Source organism: Varanus komodoensis, unplaced genomic scaffold (genome assembly GCF_004798865.1).
Source record: "Varanus komodoensis strain SLA01 unplaced genomic scaffold, ASM479886v1 scaffold28, whole genome shotgun sequence".
Lineage (NCBI taxonomy): Eukaryota > Metazoa > Chordata > Lepidosauria > Squamata > Varanidae > Varanus > Varanus komodoensis.
Window position 1 is genome coordinate 1,940,634 of NW_025335727.1, and position 13,554 is coordinate 1,954,187.

The 13,554-nt window shown below is 42.5% G+C and overlaps 1 protein-coding gene across 1 annotated transcript in view; it reads left to right on the plus strand.

The window, feature by feature from the left end:
* LOC123025566 (kininogen-1-like) overlaps positions 1 to 11,557 on the plus strand; it is a 36,745-nt gene extending 25,188 nt beyond the window's left edge. Inside the window, exons 9-12 of the mRNA XM_044434396.1 lie at positions 202 to 371; positions 2,810 to 2,917; positions 3,729 to 3,821; positions 10,196 to 11,557. Of these exons, the coding sequence (XP_044290331.1) occupies positions 202 to 371; positions 2,810 to 2,917; positions 3,729 to 3,821; positions 10,196 to 10,774 (950 nt within the window). The 3' untranslated portion in view covers positions 10,775 to 11,557. The remainder of the gene's footprint in view (positions 1 to 201; positions 372 to 2,809; positions 2,918 to 3,728; positions 3,822 to 10,195) is intronic.
* Positions 11,558 to 13,554: the final 1,997 nt, after the last annotated feature.

Here is a 13,554-nt window from a genome sequence, read left to right on the forward strand (position 1 = left end):
GGAGCATAGCCTGGCACTTCTGTCCTACTTGTGGTTGTCCGCTGTGTGAACAGAATGCTAGGCTAGATAGGGCTTTGGCCTGATCCAACACGATTCTTCCTATGGCCTTATGATGATCCAGTCTGTGAAAGAACATGTGAATTCAGAAGGGTTGAAAATCAAAATCCTTCGGTTTTGATCACTTTGGGGCTTTTTTTGCAGGTCATGAAAACCGCTTTCGTCCTGGTGTGTGTCCCGATTGCAAAATCAACATTCCAACTGACAGTCCGATACTTCAGAAACCTTTGGCAGCTGCTCTTGAAAAATTTAACTTGGATAGTGACGATGACTTCTATTATAAAGTGGAAGAGATTATTACAGCTACAAGACAGGTCTGAATCCTGCTGCTACTTTTGTATTTTTCTGTAGTTTTAAAAATTCAGATTGGAATGCCCACTTCTGTTCAGATTTGAATTCTTATCATGTCCATTTGCATATCCCTGAGATGATGTCTGGGGCCCAAGGATTTTCATATATGACACTCACTCGTGTTGGTTAACCATTCCAAACCTAATTCCCTTTTAGGTTCTACACCTTTGCCTGCACTACATAAAAACATAGAAACAGAGCAAGTCAGAAGGAACCTCCCGGGCCATCTAGACGAACCCCCAACTCCAGCCAGCTCCACTCACAGCATGCCCACCATGTATATGTCTAGCACGTCTCGCTCTACATGCAGATTTCCATTCCATCCTGAACTGTGCACCTTTCAAAATCTCCAGCTTCATGTCTCCCATAATGCAGGGTGCAGAACCATCCTCACAGACATTTTCCTGATTGAGCTGGGAAGCATTTCTTTATTAAATATACACATCACTAAATTGCGAATTAAAGTGATCTATGCTAGAAAGAATGCACAATATCCATAAGAGAGATAACAAAGGTGATGAAGTCAAAATCAGTACAACACAACAATACAAATAAAAATAGAGATAATATACAGGTAATAGAGATAATATACAGGTAATAGAGTACCATCTGACTGCACAAATCAAACGGTCTGGTAGTCTCCCCATTCTTGTACCCCAAATTGAACACCACAAAAGCAACCACAATGGTCAGGCCCTAACTAATGTCTGAATTTCTGAGCAAGCATAGATATATCTTAGCCTGGGGCCAAAAATATGGTAATGTCAGCATCAGGCAAGCTTATTTGGAGAGTGTTCCACAAACATAGGGGTACCACTAAAAACCCCTGATTCCAGACTGCTGCCACCACCCCATTTCCCTCAGGGGGACATACAAATGAAGGCCTCTAATGCCAGGCAAGGAAGGTTAATTTGGGAAGCATATTATGGCTCATGAGCTGCAGCTATAGGATTTTTTTAGTTCAAAAACAGCATTTTGAATTTGGCCCAGAAGCAAATTGGCAACTAGTACAGGCAAGTCAGGACCATACTTACATATTTGTAATACCATGCCTCAGCCAGAAGTCTGGCCACTAACTAACAAGCTGCACAACTCTTCCTTAAGGACATATGTGACCCCATCCACAGCTGACTTGTTTGGGTGGAGCTTTGTTTTGTTGGTTCTCATCCAGTCCATTATTGAAGCCAAACCACAGTTCAACATAACCACTGCAACAGCTGCTTAAAATGAAAAGCAGAAGCAGAGCTGCATGTCACCAGCATATTGATGACAATCTACATCTGGACTCTGGATGACCCCACTTGACAGGTCCATGTAGATGCTAACAGCATCAGGGGTAGGGTCAGGACCTTCAAAAAAGCTGTATTATAGGCTCCATGGGGCCAAAGCATTGCCTTCTGAGGAAACAGGGCAATGCCCCCCACTTAGAAAATAGCTCCAGAAGGATACTAGGACCACTGATATTGAATGTAACTAAGAGATTACAGTATATGAAGCGGGATACATGCCCCTGTCCTTTCCTCCAATACCTGTCATCATTCCAGGCAATGAAAGTCATCTCTGCACCAAACCAAAGCCAGAATCCTGATTAAAATAGATCCGGAAAATCATTTTCATCCAAGAATGCCTGAATCTGATCAGCAGCCACCTGTTCAATAACATTGTTCAGGAAAGGATCCAGTCTAAAATTACTCACCTCTTCTAGTGCCAGGGAGGATCTATTAATGTCTTACCATCACTGCCTCATTCAGGCAACCCAAGGCAACTTTCTATTGTGAGGAGGCATTTGTCACCTGGCTGGCCCACTCACTCTGTTCCTGCCCTGCCCTTTCAGAGCTCACCAGCCATGAAAGACAAGATCCTTGACTGTGCAAGCATCTTGTCTGTGTATTTGACCCGTACTATTCAAATGAGCATGACCAGACAATAATCCGGATACATCTCAGGACAATCTGATGAAATAGTGAAGTCAAGGTTTGAACAAACGCAAGTCATTTTATCCTCAGGAAGCCTAACCAGTCAGTCTCAGTGGACAAGGATAGTTTAAACCATCTCCTCTGGGCACTGAACCACCATTCTAGAATGCAGTGTGTCCCAGCAGAATCAATTCTACTGGGAAAAGGGGAAGCAAGAAACTGCAAAACCAAACCCCCAAAAAATCAACGAAAGACAATGTGTGAAGAGAATCCCCACAGTGTACCTTCTTTCCCAGTAAGACTGCTGTGATGTGAAAGGAGGATAAAACACTACTGGTAAAGTGTGTATGCACACACATGACAAAACTTGTTCATCTACTATCTGAGTGATATTTAGCTTTGAGTTTTACTTAGTTTGAATTCCTCTGAACCATTGCAATCCAAACTAAGAGTGGCTCCTAGTCATTTTTCTGCTTGAATTTCAGGTTGAATCTGGAATTTTATTTCGAATTATGTTCATTGTTAAGAAGACAAATTGCTCCAAGGCTAAGTTCCCAAATTTAAATGAAGGTTGTACTGCTACAGTAGACAGTGTAAGTTATTGGCAATGATTCCAAGATGAATATTTTATTTTCAAGAACTAATATAAACCTTGTATTTGGATTCAGTGGGTGAATAGTGTAATTCCATCTAAATATTCGTGCTGGTACTTTTCCAGAAATTCATTCTTGGCCCATGTGTCTGCTATGCTTTGACTTTTTAAAAACACTGCATCCCTATGATGTCTCCCTTAGTTACTCCTACTGAGCTCAGGAGAGCTTACTCCCAGGTAGCTGTCTATACTATATTGCACCGAGTTCCCAGCATGCCCCAGCCAGCATGACTAGCTTAGGTATGCTGGGGGTTGCAGTCCAAGATGCCTGGAGGGCACCAGGCTGGAAACTCTGCTGTACAGGATTACAGTTGCACCCTAAAGTTGTAAAGATTACATCTTAAGGGTGCAACCCTATGCATGATGTGACAGCCACAGTGACTGGGGAATTCTGGGAATTGTAGAAATTTCTTCAGTCAAAATATGTATGAGATTACACCTTTAGTGTCCTGTTTAAATTTCAGCGTTATCATATATTGATAAGCAATAACATTTGTTGCCTCCATGTGTGTTTTCTGCCTTAAATTGTTGGATAATTTCCTTCCTCATTACAAGAAAAAGCCCAATACAAAAGGTTAGAAAAGATGGAAATTTTTCAGTTTATTTATTTGTCTGTCCTCTATGAAGGTAGTGAAATTCCACAGGTTTCCAAGTCAGAACACCACATATAATAATAATATGCTATACTTTTGCTGTCTGTTGTGATCTTTGATGAATAAATATAACAATGCTCAATTTTGTTTTGATGACAGGAACCACTTGAATGCAATGCTTCCATTTATCAAAAACCCTTGGCGTTCAAAAACAGGGTCACAGTGGATTGCATGGCCACAAAATCTCTACAGGTATGAAAGTGCACCTTTCCCCACCCAAGCAAAATGCAATTTGCGATTAGTGTTTGCAAAAGTTCATTGATGTGAGATCTGCTCACTTCCCAAGGAGCTAATAATCAAACTTGTCATTACATCCTACTATATGGATATTGTTATTGAATTTAAAGATAACTTGAATTATTAATTGAATTTAAAGAATTTAATTCATATGTTTAACAATACTTCTATGTCACTTAATATTAGTAAAATCTCTAAGCAGTTTCACTAAAATGCATAGAAAACACACTATCTTTTTTAAACTACCCAGAGAACTTTAGCTATTGGATAGTATAGAAATGTAATGAATAAAATCATAATGGAATGTGCTACCTGGAGAGGTGCACCTGGTGCCGAGTTTATATTCTTTTTGGCACCAGGTTAAAACCTTTTTAATTACTAGGTTAAAAATTAATATTTTATCATTAACAGTTGCTTTTTTGTTTTTTGTTTTTATATAAGTTTATGGAATTTGTTATTGTTTTTAATTGTACGTGCTGTGAGCCATCCCAAGATGTTGAGGCGTGTGTTGATGGCATATAAAAGTTTTAAATAAATAAAATAAGGAAGTAATGCGACCAGTTTATACATTTGTATAGATTTTTTAAAAAATTAAATAAATAAATATAGGTATATAAATAGATTTTAAAATATGATACACTTTGATATAAAACACTGATTTAAACTATGTATTATCTAATGGTTAATTTAGATTAAAATGTTCATAAGATAAACAATGTTTTATTATGTATGTTGATTTATTACACTATTATATTTGCAACTCACCCAGAGAGCCATTTTGTCTATGGGATAGGATAAAAATCTAGTAAATAAAATCTAATCTAACCCAATGAATGAATGAATAAATAAGTTATTAAAATAATGTATTAAATTAAAATAAAGCATTTTTAATTTCAAATCAATAGGATCTTTTAGAATCTTTTAAAAATTCTAAATCTATAAACATGTATAAACTGGATGCATGATAGTTATCCATTTTGCTTGCTTGGTTTTTTGAGCATTGTATTATGCACACTGCATGACCCATATATTGACTGACTCAGAATAAAATTTAAATGATATAAAATAACAATATAAACATAGTAAACAAATTATTCTATGTAGTAGAAAGACACCTTGGTACAACCAAAGCTCAGGCCTATGAATTAGCGTACAGATGGTTCTTATAAGCAGAGGCATCTAGAAAGAGGGGCTTCCAATCCTAAGAATCAGAAGCCATTTTGTAGTGGCTCCATCTTCTCCCCAACTTAGCAGATTTTCTGTGGTAAAACCCCATCACAGAAGCAGTACTAGGGAAACATGGGAGGGTTTTAAAAGTAACTTCCAGAAGGTGATTAATATGGGACAAAAAGTTCTTCCTTCTGAAGATGCAAAGCAAGGGTGCTTGACTTCTTTCAGCCCAAAGGTCAAATCTCTTTTCATAGCAGCTCCCTGGTCCAGAGGATTCCACCAGATCCTTTCCTTTCCTTCACTGTGTAACCAAGTGTAGATGGTGTAGGGAACTTGCACAGGGTACCACAAATCCACCCAGGGCCAGTCATCTAATTTATTTACCCTAGTTTTACACTACCCGATAGCCAGAGCTCTATGGACACTTCACAACACTTAAATCTCCTGCTCAAGAGGAACGGCAGATTATACCCTACCCCAACTGCCCCAGGCCCAGTTCAAGCTGCTTCTGTTGCCATATAAAGCCCTAAAAGGCTTAGGCCCTGGTTATCTTAGGGAGCGCCTATACCTACCCGGCCTTTGAGATCTATGCAGGGGGCCCTCCTGTGTGAGACATCCCCTCTGGAGGTCAGAGGGATGGCCACTAGGAGGAGGGCCTTTTCTGCAGCTGCTCCCCATATTTGGAATGCTTTCCCCAAGAAGATTTGCCTGGTGTCTTCCCTTCTTTCTTTTCAGTGCCAACCTTCCTTTAAAAAAATATTTTAATAACTAATGCCATAAGACCTTTGTTTTGCATTTTTGCTTGTATTGTATTGTTATTTTATTTTAATGTGTTTCTGGTTTTTATTGTACTTTTATCTTATGGTTGTGAGGCGCCCAGAGGTGCTGTGGCCCAATTGGGCAACATACAAATGTTTTAAATAAATAAACAAACAAACTGTAGGGGAAGGCCCCTACAGACACACTACCGTCCCACACCAGTCCCACTTTCCTGCCACAGCAAATACAGCTCTCCCTGGAGGAGCAACTGTCGCTTCCCCATTCCTTGGTCTGGGAGGGTCTCCCAAATGAGAGACTGGAGGGGCAAGCAGCCAACCTGAAGAGCCATATCAGCCCATAGAGGCAGTCTCCAACTAACAAGACTCCCTGAAAGCATGGCATTCAGTTTCAGCAGATCAGTGAAGAGGCTGCTCATCTGATCTTGGGGAGAGTGCAGCAATGCAGGTCCTCCTGCGTAAGATAATAGGCCATCTTGTGCCACCAGTGCCCGCATCACTCTAATCCATCTGCCTGAAGCATTTCAATCATTATCCAGTGTATAGCAATGGACAGCGCCAGGGATCTAGCTAAAGCTACATCCAGGAAACACTCTTGGCTAGCTGGTTGGACTTGTGATACATGGGAAATAGGAACAGCAAGAGTTTAGCTACTTTAACCGCAAACATTTATTTAAAAAAAGGGGGTACAAGTAAATAGTAATGATTGCAGTGTAATGACTTAGACCAAGGCTTACCTGGTTGTCATTACAGATGGAATGCCACATTTTAGAGACAGTTAAAATAATTGCTCATCAACTCAGCTTATAGACAAGCCTGTGATTAAGAGAAACAGCACTTAACAATTCACTGCAGGTTATATGAAGTGAGAAGATGAGGCACTGGGCAAAGCTGAAACAGGTTGAGTCTGTGGTAGGGAACAGCGAACACCTAAGGCCTTAGTTCCTCAAACCCAAGAAGCAGTCCTCATCTTAAAGTTTTTATGGGAGGTTGACTTCCCCACTGCACTAACAGAATCTCTTGCAGGTCTGCTCTTGGGCTTGGGACTTCTTCCCTTTGCCCAAGCTTCCATGGTGGAGTACAGACTGAAATCCTGCCTGATACCCCCTGTGCTGAGGATGCCCTTTGGGCTTGAATCCTCACAGCAGCACATTACAAAGGATCCAAGATAAGTTATTGTGAAGACTGTTTAGAGGTTCCAGGTGGAACCTGGAACTGGAGTGAGTCATTGGTCAACTTCCTGTAGCCTTTGGAGCCCAGGTCAAGATGCTGTATATATTTGGCCTGCGACCCTTTAATGTCTTTAGAGCAGTATCTCTGAGACGGCTTCTTCCCTGGGTAATGTAGCAGACTATTGGACTGTGGGAGAAAACTATCCTAAATGAAACTAACCAACCAGAGATTGCACTGGTGAATAAGCTTTAGCAGCTTTGGAACTACCTTTCTGTACACATTCTGTGTATGCATAGGTGCAATTTATCCTAGGCACTTTACTGCCATTGCATCACATGATGCTCATCCCAACCCACCCTGCTTATACTATTTCTGGCATTATATCCCACATTTTTTTTTCCAGACCTGTTTCATGACTTTTGTTATATGTTACGTGATCAGTATGTGCTAAACCAGTGGTGCCTGTTCCACAGATAGTAGGAGTGGTTTCAGTCAGCTGCTGGGCTGTGGTGGGAGAGGAAGGATCCTGTCAGGGCTGCAGCATACTAGCCACAACTCACAAGTCTTCAGCTACCTTCCTCCCCATTTTCCCCCAGCTCCTCTCTCTCGGCAGGTCCACATGACAGAACAAGCCATGGTGGTTGTTGGTCTGCCTTTTCGGCTGAACACTGTCTTTACAAACCACAAAGAGAAACAACAGTCTGTTCTGTGGGTTCTCAGCATCACCATGGCTTGTGTCATCCGAACCCCAGAAATGCAACCCATCATGGTAGCATGCAGCTACGTAACAACAGTGGTCATTGCTGCTCTTGCCAAGAGGCTAGCCATAGAGTGCCACTGGCAGCTGCCATTTTGCACAGCTGTCAGAGGTGCTGCCCACCTTCTGCCCTAAAGACTTTGGCAAGCAAAAATGAAAAGGGGGTGCAGGTGGCAAGAAAGATCCCTCAGGTGGATCCCAGGTTGGGGACACCTCTTTCACAAGCAGAAGTGGAAAACAGGGGTGAGCAGGGGAAGCAGCAGAGTGGCACTGCTCCTAACAGGCACTGCCACCCAGCTGATTCCCCCCTCCCACTCACCCACATGGGGGCTTTACTGAGGAAGAGAATCAGTGAAGTGGCACTGCCTCCTTCTGCTGTGCTACCAAGCTGATTCCTGCCCCCCTTTTGCCTGGGTGAATATCAGTCCCCACCCACCTGGCCTGGCAAACCCCTCTCGGGCAGAGGCAAGGGTGCCTGGTCGGCTCCCTCATCCTCTCTGCTGCACTTCAAGGCCTGGGTCCCATTTGCGCTGCAGAGCCTTTGACACAGGGAGCCAAATTTAGCTCGCGAACCTGCTTGTCAAAGGGGGACCCTCCTTCCTTCCTGCAGTGTCTCCCGGGGAACTGCCTGCAAGACTGAGTGGAAAGGAGATGGTGGGAGGGAGGAAAGTTGCTACAAGGAGCCTTGTCCTCTGTCAGGCACGTCAAGGTAAAAAGCCATGGACTATAGTGAGAGCACAAAACAACTTGTCATAACGTGGGAGCCTAGCATGGCACTGGCACAGGTCCCGCCCTTTTCTCACCCCCCCCCCCGCCAAAACATCAAGTTTGCCGTGTCTTTCAAGCCTGAAATCTCCTTTGTACTCATGCTGAAAGTCACGCTTACTCAGAAAGAGTCCTTACACACAAGAAATACTGACTTCAGTGGAGCCAGCTTGTGGGGAAGTCTGCACAGGAAAGGGTTGCACCTGGTTGCTTTTGGGTGGAAGGGAATGAGGGGAGCCTCACCCCATGGGAACTGGGAAGAAAAGAGCAAGCATAATTTCCCTTCTCCATGTTTTCTGTTGGTGAGTGGGCAGGAGAAGCTATTAGTTTTGTTTTCCTTCATTCATTCATTTAGAATATTTATATGCCATCCTTTCGCAGAGCCTCAGGACGGCTTACATAAATAAGAATAGAATAGAACATAATACAAATAAATTCCAGATCCAGCCTAGCTGCAGATTAAAACATATATAGCTAATATTAAAAGTTATTAAAATATTGTTGAAATAAAAAAGTCTTAGCTTGGCGCCAAAAAACAAATAACGACAGCGCCAGGCGGACCTCTCTGGGAAGCGCATTCCATAGGTGAGGCGCCATCGCAGAGAAAGCCCTCCTCCGGGTATTTTGCCTCCTAATGTCTTTCACGGAGGGTTCCCGGAGGAGGGCCTCTGCTGCCTATCTCAGGAGGCGGGAGGGCAAATACGGAAGAAGGCATTCCTTTAGGTATCCAGGTCCCAAGCCGTTAAGGGCTTTATAGGTAATAACCAGCACCTTGAATTGAGCCCGGACTTCAATGGGAAGCCAGTGAAGCTGGTAGAGGACTGGGGTTATATGAGAATAATGCCCAGTCCCCATCAGCAACATGGCTGCTCTATTTTGCACCATCTGAAGTATGCAGACTGTCTTCAAGGGCAGCCCCACGTAGAACGCGTTACAGAAATCCAACTGGGAAGTAACCAATGCATGTGTCACTGTCGCTAGGCAGTCGTCCTCCAGGTAGGGACGCAGCTGATGGATCAGCAGAAGCTGAAGGAAAGCGCTCCTGGCCACTGCTGTCACCTGAGCTTCCAATGAAAGCTCTGGGTCGAGAAGCACATCCAAACTGCGGACCCTTTTAAAATATCTTGGCTTTTCCCACACCTTTGCAGAACTAATTGAGCTCTCTCTCTCTCTTGCTCTCACTCTCTCCACACACACACACCCTGCTCCCTACCTTTGAGGGCCATTTCCTTGCACACATCCCCTTTCAAACTCCTCCAGCTTCTCCCACAGTTGCATTTGTGTGTGACATAAGCTCACATTTTCAACTATTCTGTATTCATTCGCATGTGCCCTGACTATGATTGTGTGTTGCATAAATACCACAACTGTGTTCCCTCATACACCGAAGGGGCTCCGGTGAAAATCTCTGTTAGAGATCTTGACTCCCCTTACTAAATCACAGTCCAGTAGATCCTTGCCTGCATAGAGATGCCCTTAAAATTCTAAATGAACTTTTGAAGCACAGTTTCTTTGGGCTGAGTGTGTTGTGCGTAGGGAGAGAGGGTTCTAGATGAGGCTCAATCAGACAGTCAGTGTACATTCAACTTTATTTTAATCCTTAATGTGTATTTTGTGTGCTATTCCACAGCCTTAACTTTTAGAATAAGTCAGACAATTTCAAATAACTAAAATATGATTTTTTAAAGTTCTTTCAGAGAAGGCCTCCAGGTTTTACCCCTTTCCGAAGTGCGGGAGTAAAAGGATCCTCTAGACATACACCTAAAAAAGAGTTAGCCTTTGGTCGCAAACATGGCCATGGCCGTGGCCATGACCGTGGCCACCATCATAAAAAGACAAAGAAGGGATCTGAGGAATCTGAGGAATCTGATGAAGATGTACGGCAAGACTTCCCCAACCAACAATCCACTTCAAAACCATTTCTAGAAGAGCAAGATGTAACAAGAAATGCAGATGAAGACATATTCCCATCCTTTGGTACCCCTGACCCCACCATTTCCCTATTCCAAGACAGCAATTCAAAGCCAATTTCTCTATTTCAGAAACTGCCGGAGCTGCCGGAACCACCAGCTCCAAAATGTCCAGGAAGATCATGGAAACCTATTACAGCTCCCACAACCCCCCTTCAGAAAGACCTCAATGACTTTGTACTTGGAGATCTTCTACCTGACCTTCTTGAAGAAACAAGTGAACCCCATGAAACAACTGCAGTCCCCCAGGAGCAATTACATGAAGATTTTGATTTAAGAGATGCTCTGCTTGGTTGAAAAACCAATTTATTGTGTCTTCAAGAACCCCAAAATCCTGCATCAAGGGAAATGAAATTATTCTTGGACTCTGGGACAGCACAGAGACATAACATTAAAACTGGAGTTGTGGGACTGGAAAGTTGAGCCTGGCTTCCTCCTGCCACAGCAGTGTAATTAGCAGAGGGAGAAATCAGAAACAGAAATGCCTATTTGGTCAGTCATCACTTCTCCCCCCTCCCACTCTTCAGATGGGCTCTCCGCTTCTTTTATATTTAAAGTGCAACATGCATTTGTATTTAAATGTTTATCACCTTTTTCAAAAATGAAAAAAGCAGAAACAAATTTGAAGAGTTATCAAACTGCTCCTGGTCCTGGAGCTGGGAGGGAGGGTGCTCAGGACATCACAGCTGTCAGTCAATCAGTAACGTGCAAGGTTAAGCCCAGACTGCAGCACAAGTTGTCCCTGCCTTAACTCTGAAAATTGCCCATTTGAACAGAACAATTTTCTGTTGTTCTGCTGTTTCTGTTGTTTCTCTGCCTCCAGAGCAGCCTTGCCACTTAAATGTTATGTTTCTTCATTACCTGGGTTTGTCAGTCATTTTCTGAGAGGGTTTAAAGCATGGTTTGGCTTCCTGCAGCTGATTTTTTCTTAGATATTCGAAATAATTTCATTAAAGGGGCTAGCATCAAAACACTAAAAAATAAAAACAATGTATCCAAGTCTTTCTATTACTCTGATGCAGTAAAACTGGTGTTGCTTTCTAATGTGGTTGTAGCAAATAAAAAACGAGCATCAAATCATCACAGAACAATCACTACTTAATTGGAAAGTTGCAGCCTTTGGACATGCTGGATGGGGAATGCTGGGAACTGTACTCAAATGTGTCTGGTTGGGGAAGGCTTGGCTAATCACACCAGGCTGCCACACCCCCAGAAATTTTGACTGCTTCAAGCAAGCGCCCAGTTTTTCAGTTTGGCCATTAGATGGCAGCTTCTTCCAAACTACAATCTTTCTCTTTATCATTGAACGCTCCTGTTTGTGCCAGTGTGCAGAAAAGGGTTATGCAGATAATAGCATGCCACGCCTTGGCTCTGCCAAAAGATCCTGATTATTTATCCTAATAAGGCTTGCCCCATGATCAGGGGCAACCTTAGATATGAACATGCCTGAAACTAACAGTCAGCGTTATCACCTGCAGCCTACACAGTGGAGACTTCAGCCCATTTTTGTTTCAAATGATGCACAGAGACTGAGATTTCCAAATAGGAGAAAGGTAACCCCTCTGCAGTTCTCTGTGGCCCTGCCTGTTACTAACAAAATGTCAGACCTGCAAGGTGTCTTAGGAAATGAAAATCTGACAAAAGATCCAGCACCAGCCATATTACCTTTCACAATTAAAAAGCAATGGAATATAACTGCAGACTGAAGTGTAGCTTCTACACTTTGCTGACTCAAAGCTTCTCCCCTATTAATACAGAGTAGTGTAGAATTATTGCTCTTTTGTTTCAAGATGCACAAGAAAAAGTAGTGCATATGCAAAGTCTGCACAGTGTCTTCATGTTCATGCACATGCTTGTGAGCGAGAGAGAAAAGCATTCATGTATTTTACACTCAGAGATGTGTTACCTCCAAGAAATAACGACAGTTCTAAAGAAAAGTTAACAAGGCGAAAATGCGGGCACAACAGATAGTGGTATCTTGCTAGGGAAAGACATCAGAAAATGGCTAATCTCCCTGATAAACAGGGGCAGGTGGAGCGTATGCCATTCTTGACATGGCCCGTACCCAAGTATCCACACAAAACCAACATAACCCCATAAAAGTGCCAGAATCAGACACTGTCTCCTTATTCTGTTAAGCCCACACCTGTGGGGAAATACTAAAATCACTTAACCCAGAATTGGTTATCTCTTAACATCCCTTGCAGATTCCATCACATGAATAATCATGGTGATCTGAAGCTGCACTTTCCCCATCCTTTGAATTAGTGAATTAGAAAGTGGGTGCTCATTTTTCCAGATGACTAAGGTAAAGCTAATGAGAAAGAAAAAGCTTTTATCATCTTAACTATTCAAGTATCTATTGCAGTTGCATGAACATTTCCAGTTCCAATTCAAAATACACCTTTGTTCATTTGAACAAATTACACTGCCCTGAACTGCTCTCTGTGACATCTTAGAGATCCCAGACAGATATCTTTTGTCAGCAGTTGCTCTTAAAGACATGCACAAAGCAACCATCCTCCTCAAAATGTGAGTCATCAGCTTTTTTTTTGGGGGGGGGGTTTACTACAGGAGCTGAAAGAAAACTTCTCCAGGCCATCTCAGTCTGAAGAATAAATATATTTAGATAATGCTGAGAGCAGAAGCAGTGAGCTGACAAGGCCATTCAAGGGTACAGAGCAGAAGGATCCATTTTGACATCAGTCCTCTGAAGGTAGCAACAAAAATGTAATCAGGTTACTGTTTGAGAACTTTCAGAGATACAGACTTCACTGAAAGTTCAGGAAAATGTTCAGTCTTTCAAGTTTTCTAAATCCTTCTTCAGCCAAGATATGGCAATATGCAAACAAGAGCAAAAATCCTTCTGTTTGAAAAAATAATTACAAACTAGAAAGCAGCAGGGCTCTGGTTGAAGAATGGTTCAGCCATTAGCTAGCTGATGTAATAAGTAACAAAAATGCTCTGTAGTTTGTGCTGAAGTAGAATGTATTTCACACGCAGGCTCATTCTGCTAGTGCTGGAGCTTCTCTGTTTTCTCATTTTTCCACATCAGTTCAGAGACAATCTACGTGGTG